Source organism: Podarcis liolepis, assembly GCF_965112155.1.
Source record: "Podarcis liolepis genome assembly, chromosome: 1".
Classification (NCBI taxonomy): Eukaryota; Metazoa; Chordata; class Lepidosauria; order Squamata; family Lacertidae; genus Podarcis; species Podarcis liolepis.
In genome coordinates this window covers 15,780,973-15,798,303 of record NC_139554.1, presented here as the reverse complement: position 1 = coordinate 15,798,303, position 17,331 = coordinate 15,780,973, and the positions used below count along the sequence as shown (strand labels likewise).

General features: G+C 44.5%; 1 protein-coding gene across 2 annotated transcripts in view; it reads left to right on the top strand.

The window, feature by feature from the left end:
- RCOR1 (REST corepressor 1) overlaps positions 1-17,331 on the top strand; it is a 143,536-nt gene that overhangs the window by 81,331 nt on the left and 44,874 nt on the right. For both annotated transcript variants that reach the window (XM_083519156.1, XM_083519155.1), the window contains exons 4-5: positions 4,700-4,752; positions 10,395-10,556. In XM_083519156.1, the coding sequence (XP_083375282.1) occupies positions 4,700-4,752; positions 10,395-10,556 (215 nt within the window). The remainder of the gene's footprint in view (positions 1-4,699; positions 4,753-10,394; positions 10,557-17,331) is intronic.

Below are 17,331 nucleotides of genomic sequence, written 5' to 3'. Positions count from 1 at the left end.
GCTGCACTGGCTCCCGGTGGAGTACAGGATCAGATTTAAGGTGCTGGTTTTAACCTTTAAAGCCCTATACGGCCTAGGACCCTCGTACCTACGGGACCGCCTCTCCTGGTATGCCCCACAGAGAAACTTACGGTCTTCAAATAAAAACATCTTGAAGGTCCCAGGCCACAGAGAAGTTAGGCTGGCCTCAACTAGAGCCAGGGCTTTTTCGGCTGTGGCTCCGATCTGGTGGAACACTCTGTCACAAGAGACCAGGGCCCTGCGGGACTTGACATCTTTCCGCAGGGCCTGCAAGACAGAGTTGTTCCGCCAGGCCTTTGGCCAGGGCACAGCCTGACTCCCTCCCTCGGCAATCTTCGCGGAGCTCTGGCCCAATGGTTGCCAGTGGCCTGAATTAATTAATTTTACAATGAATGATTTTAGAGTGTTGTTTATGTTATACTTTTATACTGTTTTATTGTTGTTAGCCGCCCTGAGCCCGGCTTCGGCTGGGGAGGGCGGGATATAAATAAAATTTATTATTATTATTATTATCTGCTAAAGACCACCCTGGCTCCGAGAGAGAGCGAGTGCCACTTAAACACACATGAGCTTCCCCACATGTGTGCACCTTCTCTGTGGTACCCTCCAGATGTTACTGAGCTCAAGCCTTTGCTACCCATGAGTCATTGGCCCTGCCGTGGCTGCGTTGGTGGATTCCAGCAACATCTGGAGTGCACCATGTCGGCAGCTGCTGCACAGCCTGTCCCCTCTCGACCCCTGCCTCCTTTTTTTCTGCTTTGGAGAGAAAAAGGTTATCCCAGTGCAAACTCTCTACTACGTTTTATAGAGCGATGAGCGTTTGGGTCTTGTGCCTGCGGAATGTGAAGCAGGCCGAACAAAACACTTCTCATCTGCTATCAATAATTTCTCAAGGTAATGAAACAATAGATCACAGTCCCTCTTTCCCCTTGGGGCGTGCCGTCTTTCGGTTCTGGGAAACTTGCTTTCACTTTCTCTATTAAAATCTTATTCACGTGCTCAGCCTCAACTTTGGACCCATGTTTAATCCACCCCACTGGCCACAGTGACCAAGTTTTGCTTTTTATTTCTAAAATGGCACACACACCAGCGAGAGAGGTCACACCAGCTGCTTTTAAAGGTGCTATTGCTGTAGGATTACCCCCCCCCCCCATTTTATACCCTTAAGTTGAATTGGCAGCGAGGAGAGGGGCTTTTAATGGACAGTAAAAACCCTGACTTTAATTGCCGCAGACATTAGGACGTTAAGAGGCTAATTTGTAAGAGAGAACTTTTTATCTGTCCTGCTTCTTATTGATCTTCCGGGGAGTGGGTGGGTGGGGGGTTAAAATGTTATCTGGAAGGTGGACTTCGCTTCATGCTAAAAGCCAGTTAATGGCAGCTGTGCTGTACTCAAGAGAAGGGTGGCTAATGATGGAAACCTGCCATACATATTGGAGCCTTTAAGGACTGAGTTTATGGAGCAGGGAGGTGCAAAGAAATGAACGGAATAGAGAGAAAAGGCATTTATACCTGGGGGTGCTTAACGTGTGGCATAAGAACCCTGGCTGGATGAGGCCAGGGGCCTGTCTCGCCCAGCATCCTGTGACCAACCAGATCCCTAAGAGGATCCCACAAGGAGGATCCGAACGCAATAGTCCTCTCCCCTTCTGCGGTTTCCAGCAACCAGAATTCACAGCGGAGGTAGAAAATCAGGGCAATAGCCATTGATAGCATGAATTTGTCTAACCCTCTTGCAAAGCCACCCAAGTTGGCGGCCATCACCGCCTCTTGTGGGAATGAATCTCATCATTTTAACTATGCGGCGCGTAAATAAATGCTTTCTTTTACCTGTCCCGTTGGATGTCCACGAATTCTAGTGTTAGGAGAGACGGAGGGCAGCTTCTTTCTATCTCTTTTGCTTTCTCCGTGTTCGTTTTAGAAAAGCCGGAAATTCCGCAACCTGATCCGCAATGCATTATAGCAATTCTGCAACCTGATCTCTACGGTCAGATGGCGCCTTGCTCTGCTGGCCGCAGCAATACCACCAAGTAAATGGCCAGCAGGGTATGCCAGATTCTAGCACTTTTGCCTGCCTTGTGTGTGCACTTGGGGTTAGGAGCTCTCTCCCTGGGGAAGTCTGCCTTGTTTGTTCTCGGGGAGCATTAAAGAGTTAAAAAATTCTGTTTTTGTTTGACCCTCCAGATAAAATTCCTTGGTTGCCCTAATAAGCCAAGAGAGTTGACACATTTAAAAATGTGTATGTATGTATAAACGCTACTAGCTTCTTTATTTTATCTGTTGCTCTTTGTTGCTTTTTGCAACGGTCAGTTTTATTTTTATTGTAAAGTGCTTTTCGACATCTTATTATACTTAACTTTACAATTACATATAACCCACCTTTCAGAATACACAGATCATCCTGATAGGCTTCACAGGCAACATTAAACCACGTTGTTGTTTTTTTAAAAAAGCATAGTAAACAACACCAACATGCAAAATGCCGTTGGGATGGTTCCCCGTGGAGAGTAGGTGGGCAGAAGATGGTAAAAAATGGTGCAAGAAAATGCAAGCACCGTTTGCTTCTGTGGTTGTAAATTAAAGCAGCCGCATGGGAACGGCTTCATTCCCACATTGCTGCTGTAATGCATAATTGGCACCACCTACGTCGTGTTGTCCCTTTGAGAGTTTCTGCTGAGCTGTACATGGTTATCTTTGGAAGGGAGTGGATCAGGGAGGAAGCCATAGCAAACTGGCCTTGCATCTCGTGACCTCATTAGCCCTCCCCATCCAGTGACCCTCTCCCCAAGACATCAAAGGGTTTTCTAGCTGCTTCAGGAACCAAGTCATAAAAAGGCAGCGCTCAACAATGTCGATTTAGCATAGGAAAGGCAGCTTCTGCAGGTCTGTGCGCAGAGAGACGCCCACTGATAAGAAGAAAACGAGACTGGTCAGCCATGCTATGTTCCTGAAGGTGAAATACTTGACATTTCCTATGCATATTCATGTTTCCGCAGAGCTTGCCACGTGGGCTGTGGCGTGCAGTGCGTTCAGGGTACAATATCTCAAGGCCCAGGGAGGTTTGCTTCCCAGGAAAGAAAGTAATTTCATGGGAAAACCTCGGCTGTCCAGCAACAGGGAGCTTACTTGCTCATTCCCCATCAGACCACCTTGGGATTGAAGAAATGGAAGAGAAGAGAGCTTTGTCCCTGCTGGGTTCAGCCAAGATTCATTTGTGCCGAGGGCAGAGGTGTAGCATGGGGGGCACTGTGGCTCCGGGCGCAGTCTTGAGAGGGGGTGCACACAGCAGGCTTCTCCTTCGGAGCCTGGCTCTGTGCCAGAGCCCTGACTGCGGTGCTTGTGCCTGGTATAGATCCGCCCACCAGGGCAGGTTTAATGGGGGGGGGGAGAGAGAGCAGGTGAGTGGGTGGCAGCGCTGCTGCCCACCCTCCTCAGCCGTAGTACACCTCACGCCAGGTGGCAGCAGCTCTCCCACCACGTCACTTCTGACTCGGCAGCGGAGAGCATTGCACCTTGACCATGGTGAGATCCCCCCGGCCACAAAAGCTCTGCCTCCACCACTGGGTCAGGTGGAGAGTGGAGAGCAGCTTCCCTGCCCCTCTCCTAACCCTGAACTGTGGCACACGGAGGGCGCCCTCTGCGCCCCGCCCCCATGCTGGCACGCCCCCCTTGCTTGCCTCAGGCAGCGCGGACATACACTCTGCCACTGGCAGAGGGCACCCATGGTTTCAAGCCAGAATGGGGAAATGCATTGCTGAGGGCCGTGCTCAGCTGGTGGGTCTAGCGCTGATGTTGCTGTTAGAATTCCTGCTCCATGATTGCAGTCATGGGATTGTTGTCTATCACATGAAGGTATATGTTTTGACTCCACAGTGGGAAGTGACGGAGACAGGATGTTTGTGTTACTGTGTTCCATGAAGTGGGACTGTTGTCCTTTGTTCTTTTTCTCTTTGCTATCTGATGCTTGAGAGAGAGGGAGCCATGGTGCAGTACTCTCTGTGTGTTTATATGTAAATAAGGTAGATTAGCCAAAATGCTGAGTTGCTGAGGTCTGTCACATGTATGCTGCGAAGACTCTTCGGATCCCTAACTGTGCCAGTGTTGGTTGGCATCGGTCGCTGAGATGTTCGGGCTGAAGAAAGCTTGTGAAGCTCCTGAACGATCGACCAGGAGGGAGGGAACATGCCAGTCGGGCATGTGTCTCTGCCAGGGTCCTACTTGAGTATACGCTGAACTCCTGACAGTGGCATTGGGGCAAGGAGCGTGGCCTCGCTGCAGCGTAGAAGGGCGAGTGCCCTGCATGCAAAAAGTAGCCTGTTAATGGGGCTTAAGCAACTTCAATAATTTATCTTCCCATCCAGTTTTCCCTCCCCAGCCCATTTTGTTGTTGTTGTTTTTCTGAGCCTTTCCAATTGTAAACCTGTGGGCAGGCACTCTCTTGTTGTTTTTAATCCCTGTGTGGTGCTCAGCAAATTGTAGGTGCTTTATAAGTGATAAGTCATACTAATAGATAGGCAGTTTTGGTAACTTATTTTCTGGCTTGCATTCAGAGGATCAGAAGTATGCATCGTCTTTTCTTCACGGAGGGGAATATTGTGCTTTTCCGAAGCTTTTGTTGCTCAATATCTAATTCTCTTTCTCCCTCCCTCCCTCTCTCTCTCTCCCCAATTCTCCCCAGTGGATGAATACATCGCTATTGCAAAAGAAAAGCACGGCTACAACATGGAGCAGGTACTGAAAACAATTCAAAAAATTATAGTGTCCTATTAACCAAATGATGACTTTTTCTAAAGGGAAGATTCATTTCCAGTATGATTGATTGATTGCATTTATACCCCACCTTTCCTCCAAGGTGGTTTACATAAGTCTCTTCATTTAATCCTCACAACAACCCTGTGAGGTAAGTGAAATTTGGTGTCCCAGATCCTAGCCCAACACTCTGCATGTCCATCACTTGCATTCCAGTTGTTAATGAAACAAATTCACCTGTAAACCAGACTGTTGTACTGCAGTCTTCCTTCTCCCCTTTGGACCAATGCAGTTAATTTTTTGATGTCTGGAATAAGCATATATTTTACTAATCATTCCCAGTACGTTGGATTTTGTTATCGTTTCCATTTCTTAGCCTACACATCTTAATTTTTTAAAACCACTGTGGGGATGTTTTACTCCTGTTTCTAACCAAAATAAGGTGGGGGTGGGGGTGGGCACACAAGGAGAAAACCATACCCATGTAGATGCATTTGACATGATCCTTATCTGCCATTCTTGGGTGTATTTATGTATAAACAAGCACATTTAATATCTTGCCTCTCCGTAAAAGGTCAGGCTGGCTGGAAACATTAAAGTCTTGCTCAAAACGTATATACCAAACAAACAACAAAGGCTAATACCTTTAAAAAAAATCCACAATACAAAAGGACACACAGCAAGACCAGTAAGTGACGTCATGAAACATAAACCCGCTAGATGCCTGCCTAGACAGGTGAGCTTTGCCTTTGTTTCTAAATTGCCAAGAAGAACATTCACTGGCACAGCTTCTCTACAAACTCCTTAAGATGGTTCAGAAGCAGGAAAATGCACAGATAGGAGCTAAGCAGAAGATCTCTTCAGGTGTTCAGAAGAATGTGTGTGGCCATAAATTGTGAAGGAGCGTTAGAAACATTGATGTATAAGCCCAATGGTGCCTTAAATCTAGGTTACGGTTGCCACAACAAAATGTCTAGGTTTTTTTTGCCTTATAATAATAATAATAATAATAATAATAATAATAATAATAATAATAATAAAAAATTCTATATCACTTTATGTTTTAAAGAAAAAATATCAATGCAGTCTACAACAGATTAAAACCCCAAATAAAAACAATTCACAATGAAACGAATGGAAGCTTCAAGGAAAATGCATTTTGCTTTCCCTAAATTTATTTACCTATCTAATTTATATAGCTGTCCCACAGCAGAAGTACTCTAGGAAGCCAGTGTGGTGTCGTGGTTAGAGTATTGGACTAGGACCCAAGAGTTCAGGGTTCTAATCCCCACTGAGCCACCGGGTGACCTTCGGCCAATCGCTTACTCTCAGCTTCACGTACCTCCCAAGGTTGTTGTGAGGATAACATGTGTAGGATATATGCTCTGGGATATAAACGCGAGAAATCGTAAAGCTGGTTCCTGCCCAGTGTAATAATAATAATAATATAATAATAATTTATTATTTGTACCCCGCCCATCTGGCTGGGTTTCCCCAGCCACTCTGGGCGGCTTCCACAGAAACCAAGAAACACTAAAATATCATACATTAAAAGCTTCCCTGAATAGGGCCGCCTTAAGATGTTTTCTGAATGTCAGGTAGTTGTCCATCACCTTGACATCCGATGGGAGGGCATTCCACAGGGTGGGCGCCACCACTGAAAAGGCCCTCTGCCTGGTTCCCTGTAGCTTCGCTTCTCGCAATGAGGGAACCGCCAGAAGGCCCTCGGCGCTGGACCTCAGTGTCCGGGCAGAACGATGGGGGTGGAGATGCTCCTTCGGGTATACTGGGCCGAAGCCGTTTAGGGCTTTAAAGGTCAGCACCAACACTTTGAATTGTGCTTGGAAACGTACTGGGAGCCAATGTAGGTCTTTCAAGACCGGTGTTATGTGGTCTCGGCGGCCGCCCCCAGTCACCAGTCTAGCTGCCGCATTCTGGATTAGTTGTAGTTTCCGAGTCACCTTCAAAGGTAGCCCCACATAGAGCACATTGCAGTAGTCCAAATGTACGGCGTGTATGGATGGAGCCTTTAAAGAACACCACCCCATGGCTGTGGTGCGGTGGGTCAGTGCGTCTGGCTATTAACCCAAGGATGGCTGCATTGCAGGGGGATGGACTAGATGACCCTCGGGGGTCCCTTCCAGCTCTATAGTTCTAGGATTCTGTGACCTTCCCAAAAGAATTCCGGGAATTATAGTTTACCCCTCACAGAAGTTACAAACTCCAGCTCTCCAAACAAGCTACAATTCCCAGAATTCTTTTGGGAGAAAGCCATGTTCTTTAAATGTATGGCATGTAAAAAGGTAAAGGGTAAAGGGACCCCTGACCATTAGGTCCAGTCGTGACCGACTCTGGGGTTGCGGCGTTCATCTCGCTTTACTGGCCGAGGGAGCCAGCGTACAGCTTCCAGGTCACGTGGCTCTCATGGTGAACCAGAGCAGCGCACGGAAACGCGGTTTACCTTCCCGCTGGAGTGGTACCTATTTATCTACTTGCACTTTGACGTGCTTTCAAACTGCTAGGTTGGCAGGAGCAGGGACCGAGCAATGGGAGCTCACCCCGTCGCGGGGATTCGAACCGTCAACCTTCTGATCAGCGAGCTCTAGGCTCTGTGGTTTAACCCACAGCGCCACCCGTGTGTACACAGCCTAAATTGGAAACTACTGGAGCATTCTGACTCATGGAACTAAGGTAGATTTGGAGAAGGCGGCGAATAGGATCCACTTAATTCTTGAATGATACATGTAGAGAAATGCATAACTTTAAGCTTTGGTTATTCCATTATTTGATGAGGCACCGTCCCTACTGAGAGGTTAGAAAGGGGTGGAAAGGAAGAAACCACTATTTCATTTAAAAAAGGTTATTTTCACAGTGAGTCATGTTGAAGGGAATTCCAAGAAGGAAAACTCCCTAGATATTGAGCAATGAGTGCATGATGACACAGAACTGAGCAGCAGGGTCTTGCATGTGCTGACCAATGTGGAGCTTCAGGAAATCACAAAGTGATGACTTTTCTACCAATGAAGAAAAACATTTTTTTTAAAAAAATAATAATAGCAATTTGCATTGCAAAATGGGCTTGGGGAAAGGGAAATCCCAGTATCAAAGTTAGCGCTTTCACTTTGAATAACCTGAGTCAAAATGTGTTGGCCAAGAGGTATGTGATCTATATATAACTTGCAGAGAATTAAGAGGTTTGTTCCAGGGCATTTTAACCAACAGATGGAGGGAATAATAATTTTACGTGAGGAGACAGTGCTGCCAAATTAACCTTTTTTTAAAACTATGACCGTGAGATAGTTGGTCCTTTCTGAAATGTTTGCTGTGTGGAGGAAATAAGGAGGAAAGGGGATCGTAGATGCAACTTGCTGGGGTTCAGAGGTGACGCCGTGCCTTCAACTTTGGCGCTCTTCTGTACAAGAGAATTTAGTAAGATGGGCTTTCCAGACATTCTTTGTGCCACCTTTCCCAAATGTATCATGGTGATCTTGAATGGCTTTTGTCTTAGCTAAGAAACAAACACCTGAGCATATACCTACATACTGTCTCGGGCATTAAAGCCAGCAGCAGGGGTCCTCTTGGTAGTTCATCTACCCTCAGAAGTTTGGAAGCGGGGGGTGGCCCAGGAGAGGACATTCTTTGTTAGCTGCCCCTAAGTTGTGTGGCTTTTGTTTTATGATGAAGGCACAATTTTTTACTCTGCATTTGAGCAATATACATATATAACACACGGATTATATATATATATATGTGTGTGTGTGTGTGTGTGTTTGTGTAGAGATGTCATCACGCTGTAGTTCACACGGTCCCTGATAGGTGGCACTGCTAACTACAGTGCGAAGGCAAACTTAGCAAGTGGCCAGCTAGGCAGTGAAGACCAGCGAACAAGAAAGCGGGTGGCAGAGGCCATAGCGACCAGCATAATAATAATAATAATAATAATAATAATAATAATAATAATATACATACATACATACCCTGCCCATCTGGCTGGGTTTCCTGTAAGAGTGGCAGGGTGGGCTGCAGGGGCCAGCGAGAGAGGGGTGGGATGGGAGAACTGCAAAGTCTTAACTGCTATCTGAAGCCGCCACCCATCCTATTCTCTTGACAGCAATTTGTTTTAAATTGCCTTTTGAAATTGCTGTAACCCACCCTGGTGGCGAAAGGCAAATAATGAAGGAAGGAAGGAATGAGAGAAGCAGAATCTCCGGCTCATTCTGTGACAGTACAGCCATGACCACCAGATCTGAGGACTTCATCTGAAGTTCATTTGCTCTTCAGGAGCGCTGCTCCTCATGGTCTAGGGCAGGCTTCCTCAATCTCAGCCCTTCAGATGTTTTGAGACTATAATTCCCATCATCCCTGACTACTGGTCCTGCTAGCTAGGGATCATGGGAGTTGTAGGCCAAAAAAAATCTGGAGGGCCAAGGTTGAGGAAGCCTGGTCTAGGGAATGCCCAAAGATGTTCAAAACAAAATTAAAGGTGTGGTTTGTACATTGTACTCCATCTGCATGTTCAGTAGTCCATATGTGTGGTCTGCTATTTCTATTATTATTATTATTATTATTATTATTATTATTATTATTATTATTATTATACTGCCCTATACCCGGAGGTCTCAGAGCAGTTCACAGAATAAAATCAAGATATAAAACCACAAAATACATAATAAAAACAAAAACAATCCAATAGCCGCCCCCTCCTTTCTTCCCACAAGGCACCCCCGAAGCAATTTATTATATAATACATCTTAAATCATACAGGAATAGTTAATCTAGGATTGCTCACTGGAAGGACAGATCGTGAAGCTGAGGCTCCAATACTTTGGCCACCTCATGAGAAGAGAAGACTCCCTGGAAAAGACCCTGATGTTGGGAAAGATTGAGGGCACAAGGAGAAGGGGATGACAGAGGACGAGATGGTTGGACAGTGTTCTCAAAGCTACCAGCATGAGTTTGACCAAACTGCGAGAGGCAGTGGAAGACAGGAGTGCCTGGCGTGCTCTGGTCCAGGGGGTCACGAAGAGTCGGACACAACTAAACGACTAAACAACAACAATCTATGATTGGATATATAAAAAAACAGTTAGAAATATGAAAACAGCTTAAAAGAACGGCACGTAAACAAAATCAATTCAGTTCCGAGAAAGATACCAAGTGGTGTAAAGCTTTTAGAAGTCTTGTGGAAACTGCTCAGGGACTTTACTGTGCTTTGAATGGATCGTTTCAAGATTAGCATGTGTTGTGGTCTCTCTCTCTCTCTCTCTCTCTGTGTGTGTGTGTGTGTGTGTATGAGAGAGGCAGACAGAAACAGAGACTGTGTGCCTCTTTAGTCAACTGGGAAGGAATGGATGCAAGGCCAGCTTTTCACTTCCAGAACATCTGTGTTCTCCTTATGGTAAGAAAGCAGTGAGCCTGCCAGAAGGTTATCAGAAAGGATCTGAACACAGCCCAATCCCTAAAACCTAGGAACTAAACCAAGGGTAGAAGTGTTGGTCTTTTAAACCAAGGGTAGAAGTGTTGGTCTTTACATGAAAACTGCCTGGGTGACGGTTGTTTCCCTTTGGTTGTGGGTCCACATTTTGTTGCATTTATCCATGTTACCTCTCTCTCCCTTCCTCCAGGCCCTGGGGATGCTATTTTGGCACAAGCACAACATTGAGAAGTCTCTGGCTGACCTGCCCAACTTCACCCCCTTCCCAGACGAATGGACGGTTGAAGACAAAGTCTTGTTTGAGCAGGCTTTCAGTTTCCACGGAAAAACATTTCACCGGATTCAGCAAATGGTGAGACTTCACTGAGGCCTGAGTGCAAAGGTGTGAGCGCGGGTGCTGCGATCCATGTTGGGTTTGGATGATCTCAAGTAGATTTTCCAGCTAAGATGCTTTGACCATCTACGATGGTGCAGGGATCTTTAGAGGGAGACGGGAGGGCTGAGTTGCAAGAGCTTGAGTTTTTGGACTTTGTGTTTATTTCCCCCCACTTTGTTCATGAACTACACAATTGATAAGTGTGAAGCACTGATAGGGAGGAGGGCTGGAGACTTGGGGCACGAGATTATAACAGGGGAAAAGATGATGTGTTTGGGAACTCCCCCTTTTTACATTTATACTGTAAGAAAAACAATCAAACAAAAAACAGGTTGCAAAAATGCAGAGATAAGAATGAAAGCTACCCTTCAAAATGTCGAAAGCAACTACTGAGGAAGAGAGATTCTACTCAGCTGCATTAAAGCAGCACAGTGGAGAATGCAAATTAAAGGACATAAGATGAACACTCCGGGATATACTTCTAAAATGGAGACTAGTGTTTCATCCTAATAGAATCAGATCCGACAGGGAACTTGTCAGATAAATATTTGCGTATATCATAAAGGGCTACTCAAGTGCACCCCATTCCTCTGTTGTTGCTTTGCCCTTGATGGTTTTAACATTCATGAGTAAGTTTTTCAAGAAAAGAAAAGTGCTGTGTACACACACACACACACACGCACGCGAAACGAAGATTTACCTACAACTGGTAAGTCACTAATCTCATAAAGATGGGAGGGTCTGGCAGTCTAAATGGTCAGGTTATTATTGTTGCGTGTAATATGCAGCAAATTCATAGACTGAGAGCGAGATCAGGCCCTCCTTATACTGGTGTATGGAGCGAGGGGATTTTATTTTTCCACTGCCGTGAAACACCGGCGATGACAACATTGTGATATGGAATCCCATATCCACCTTTCTTGGCCTGGAAAGAGATTTCAGATTGCCAAAGCACATCCATCAAAATATTCACGTACAAAAAGATCACAGCAAGGTTTCTAAGGCTAGATCTGTTTATATAGGAGTTGTGGGTGGAACCAAATTAAGATGACAGAAGCTCAGGAGTGTTTTGTATCTGTTTTAATTGTATCTGTTTTTAATTTTAACTCAGCTCTTGCATAAATTTGCTTTATCGACTAGGAGAAAGAACGTGCAGAAAAGTGACTCCCTCTCTCCCAAATCTCTGCATTCTTGCTTTTCCTTGAGGGGTTTTTTTTTTTTTAAAAAAAGAAAGAACAGAAGTGTTTTATATTTATATTCACTGGAGATTACGGGTCACACTAAAAGCTGTGTGCTGTTAATTAGCAGAAGTAACAGCTGTACCTCCCCCGCCCCACCAAGTCTTCCAGCTTAATCCCTGTTCTTTAACTATTTTACCACCAGTTCTTAAAAATAATACAGTGGTATCTTGGGTTACAGACGCTTCAGGTTACAGACTCCGCTAACCCAGAAATAGTACCTCGGGTTAAAAACTTTACTTCAAGATGAGAACAGAAATCGTGCGGCGGCGGCAGCGGGAGGTCCCATCAGCTAAAGTGGTACCTCAGGTTAAGAACAGTTTCAGCTTAAGAACGGACCTCCCATTCAAAGAAGAATGGGAACTTTTTACAAATTACTTAAAAAGACAACAAAATGAATTGGACTCCTTGGCAGGTTTTGAATAAACATACACAAATTTATTGACTGTTAACATAGCAGACAGATAATACAAGGATTTATACAATTTTATAAGATGCAGAGAATAATATGTGTGGAGAAATCAGAGAGAGGAGCTGAGGGAAGTCTCGGGGGGGGGGTTGATGGGGAGGTGGAAAAAAGGGGGGAATAATGAATATGATATGTTTTGATATTTTGATATGTTGAAATTGTTAATAAATATATATATATATATATATATTTTAAAAAAGAACAGACCTCCAGAACGAATTAAGTTCTTAACCCGAGGTACCACTGTAATTATGTTTTGTTGTCTAAGGGGCAGAGCTAGATGTGGGCCTGTTACTCAGAATGGCAATCCCATACTGAATTCTCCCACCTCCTACTGGTAACGTACAGGTGGACGTTTAGCCAATGATGTAGAGTAGGGTGGGGGGGACAATGACTTCGTGGTACGGATACCTCTGGCCTGTTGTCGGATTTGCAACTCACATTAGCCCCAGCCACATGTTCCCTGGCTCTGCTTCATGATTTGGAGCATTGGAAATGAGCCCCAAGCTCACACGATCCTTTTGCCTATGTGGCTTTGTCTTTCCCATTTAACCATAGTTTGCCATGATGTCGAAATCTGCAAACTGGATAGCTCTTGCTCTCCAAGCTCATTTCAGACTTCAAGCCATGGTTTCTTGATTTGGAACATTATGACAAACTATGGTTAGCACTAAACTGCAGCACTTCAGAGAGAGGAAGCGTTCGCCATTATTGACTGATGGAAAACGACGGTTAGGATTTATACTGTGGGAGAAAGGTATGTAAGATGAGTGGAGGAATCCTTCGAATGATGATTTGGAGGTTTGTCTGAACTGAGTCAATATGTAAAGAAGCCTGTAATTAATTGCGCCTTTGATTGTTTCACAGTTGAGGGTCTTTGACTACCAAGTTTTACATATTTCAACCAACAAAGACAACCTTTCAGTGAGCAAGATGCAGGGCTTTCTTCTCCATGTGAAGTCTTATTGATTTTCAGCAACTAGCAAAAAATGAACAAGCCACTCCAGAGGCATAAATATGGTTGCTGTGCTTGAAAGGTTCTTGGGAAGAAATGACTTTTCCAGGGCCTGCTTAAAAGTGCATTCTTGTGGCATTTGGTACTGTTATGAGGACGATGGCAGAATTACTCACTTCAGGTCACCAAGATAGCACCAGCCATGTATGTATGGTACTTTACACAGGAACATGAGCCAAAAAGTGACTTAGGAGGAGCTTGCACTCTAAATTTCAGCCGTGGGAGAGACATGCCAAGGGTGGACAGATAGGTGGCAAAGTGAGTGCAGTCTCAGTGCTTCCTTTCAACGGGAGATGAGTGCAAAGTCGTTATACCCACGGCTTCAAGGATGTATAATGGGTTTTGTGACGTACTTAGAAGGAAGAGAGACCTAGTATCACTTTGCTATAAGGTAGTTCCCGGCAGAAGGGAGCCAGTAGAGAGTATGGACAGAATGGCTTGAGAGCAGGGAATTTTGGGTGGATTCCTTTGGAGGTGCAACGGCACTGGGAAATCAGAACATAATGATGGAAATGATCACCCTCATTTTATTTGTTGGCCACTTTTCCATAGTTAAGACCACGCTCAGAGCGGCTTACAACATGAAAAGTTTCACACAATTGCAAACGTAACAAAAGTAGTTGTAAACAGTAAATAAAGCACATCGAAAAGTATGCAGCCAAATGGGACAGTTTCCATAAGATCATTTTAAGTTGTATTCATTCAACTTGTTTTTTATTATTGGTTGTTAGCCGCCCTGAGCCCAGCCTTGACTGGGGAAGGCGAGGTATAAATAATTTTTATATATTATTATTATTATTATTATTATTATTATTATTATTATTATTATTATTATTATTACTATATCTAATAATAAATATAATAAATAAATATAATATTTATTGTATTTATTTTTATATATTATTTATTATATATTTATTATATATTTTATTTATTATATATTTATTTTTATATTTTATTTATTATATAAATAAATAAAATAATAAAGGGACAATAAAGGGTTAAACCACAGAGCTTAGGACTTGCCAATCAGAAGGTCGGCGGTTCGAATCCCCGTGATGGGGTGAGCTCCCGTTGCTCAGTCCATGCTCCTGCCAACCTAGCAGTTCGAAAGCACGTCAAAGTGCAAGTAGATAAATAGGTACTGCTCTGGCAGGAAGGTAAACGGCGTTTCCGTGCGCTGCTCTGGTTCGCCAGAAGCGGCTTAGTCATGCTAGCCACATGACCCGGAATCTGTACGCCGGCTCCCTCGGCCAATAAAGCGAGATTAGCGCTGCAACCCCAGAGTCGGCCACGACTGGACCTAATGGTCAGGGGTCCCTTTACCTTAATACAAAGATGCAAAAAACAATTAATACCAATTACAGCAACAAGATCCCCCAACAAAAACCCCTAAACCAGTGTTTCCCAAACCTGGGTCTCTAGCTGTTTTGGGACTAACAGTTCCCATCATCCCTGTCCACTGGTCTTGCTAGCTAGGGATGATGGGTGTTGTAGTCCCAAAACAGCTGGAGACCCAAGTTTGGGAAACGATGTCCTAAACAATACCGCAACCCAAGAGTATGTTTAGCGGCCTCAGCTTTTGTAGCTGGAGTCAGTCAGGGCCCTTTTTTAAAGCGTTGTGAAACTGACTCGCTGACTTTGGCAAAAGCCCGACACTTGGCCTTTCTGTCTTTTATACTTGCACCCTCTTTTGTACCCATACACTGCACCCAGTGCCAGCCTTTTCTCCCACAGTAGATCATTCAGTGGCCTTTGCAGTGCAGCTTGGTGTTAACAGACTAGTGACCTAGCAGACACGTAAAAAAAACTAGAAGAAGGGCAGTTCCGTTCTGGAAATCCTTTCATAGGCCATGTACCAGGGGTGGGTGGGGCCAGGAGCAAGAGTAGGCAGAGCAACAAATGTGAGTTTTATCTTTTCATAGTGGGCTATTTTTCACGCCCTTGAATGCCACACTTTCTGTCCTCCATCTGAGCCAAGCAGGGGGGAAAAAAACAAAAGGAAAAAACCACAACCAGTCTTTGAGGAACACACCTCAGCCAGGCAAAAGTACTCAGTGAAGGTGCAAAGAAAAACTGGTAATGTCATGTGTGGCCTGGGGAGGGTCACGAGAGCCGGATGGAAAAGTATGGAGGGCCACATTTTGTAATAATAATAATTAAAAAAAAATTATTTATACCCCACCGTCCCCGGCCAGAGCCGGGCTCAGGGCGGCTAACACCAGTAAAATTACAATAAAAACATAATAGAAAAAACCCAATTTAAAATACAGGTTAAAATGCAGTTTAAAATGCAGCCTCATTTTAAAAGTAGCCCATAGATCAAAACCGCAAGGGGAGGGAAACATAAGGGTCAGACTGAGTCCAAACCAAAGGCCAGGCGGAACAGCTCTGTTTTGCAGGCCCTGCAGAAAGATGTCAAGTCCCACAGAGCCCTAGTCTCTTGTGACAGAGCATTCCACCAAGTTTGAGCCAGTACTGAAAAGGCCCTGGCCCTAGCTGAGACCAATCTAACCACCTTGCGACTTGGGACCTCCAAAGTGTTGTCATTTGTGGACCTTAAGGTCCTCCGCGGGGCATACCAGGAGAGGCTGTCCTATAGGTACGTGGGTCCTAGTATGTCTCCAGGCCTGAGGTTCCCCACCCACAAACCTGCAACCAGGCTTTTCTCATCCCTTTTAACACCTCACTCTAAAAGCCAAGCAATAAACTATAAAAGCAGCCATCAGATCAGCAGCTGGGATGAAGGAGGCAACTAGGGTAGAAATTACACCAAGAAATCCAAAGTACAGTGGTACCTCGGGTTACAGACGCTTCAGGTTACAGACGCTTCAGGTTACAGACTCTGCTAACCCAGAAATAGTACTTCGGGTTAAGAACTTTGCTTCAGGATGAGAACAGAAATTGCGCAGCGGCAGCACAGTATCAGCGGGAGGCCCCATTAACTAAAGTGGTGTCTCAGGTTAAGAACAGTTTCAGGTTAAGAACAGACCTCTGGAACGAATTAAGTTCTTAACCCAAGGTACCACTGTAAGTGAGTAAGGATACTCTTTAGCTCATCTATAGTTTTTTTATTATTAATATTATTAATAATATTCTGCTGGGAGCCACCCAGAGTGGCTGGGGAAACCTAGCCAGATGGGTGGGGTAATAATAATAATAATAATAATAATAATAATAATAATAATAATAATAATTCATTTTTGGCTGGTGAAGAGAATATTACTTGCCTTGCCTCAGGATCTGAGGAACTTTGGTCTCCCCAAAGCAAGACCACTTCCATACAATATGAGAACCAGTGGATGAAACTCAGCCATTATCAACAGGTTTTCAGAGGACATAAGGTTCTATGAGAGGAGGAAATGTCATGCAAAATTGCCCCCCTTTCAGGTTGTAAGCACATTCTTTTTTAAAAAGGAAGAAAAAGAAAAAATGCAATTGAGAGACAGCTCTTTAATTGCAAATTGCTTTTTCTAAAGCTGGGCTTGTCTAGCAGCAAATGCAGAACAACTGATAATGTAATTAGTGTTTAAGTGAAAATAAAGCAAGACTAACTCAGGTAGAAGTTGGTGGGAGGGGGAAAAACATGCAAACTTGAAAAGGAAGGTGTTGTGTTATGGAACGTGAGGCAAGTTATAAGACCAGCCTCTCCACTGAAGGCCAAATAAAAGGAATCATTAAGAAGCAACCAACTGAAGCACCGTCAAGTTGTTGCCTTTCGGTGGCTGTGTTCACATATAATGCTAACCCATGGTTTGTTTTAACCACGGCTTGTTCAACAAACCATAAGCTTCTCATCACACCTGAGCACCTGAACCATGGGTTGCTTCTCCAAAGCTTGGCTGGTTTTGCACATTCAGACAAGCAATACCTGGGCTGAACAAACTGTGGCTTGGTGTTATGCTCAAACCAAGCCCATGTGTCCCTCTTTATTTTGTGATTTTAAGTTAGTCGTCCTCAACATGCATTTGGGGACCCACTTCTTAATTTTTGACACTTGTTTGAGTGGTAGCAGGGCTGCTATTTTGA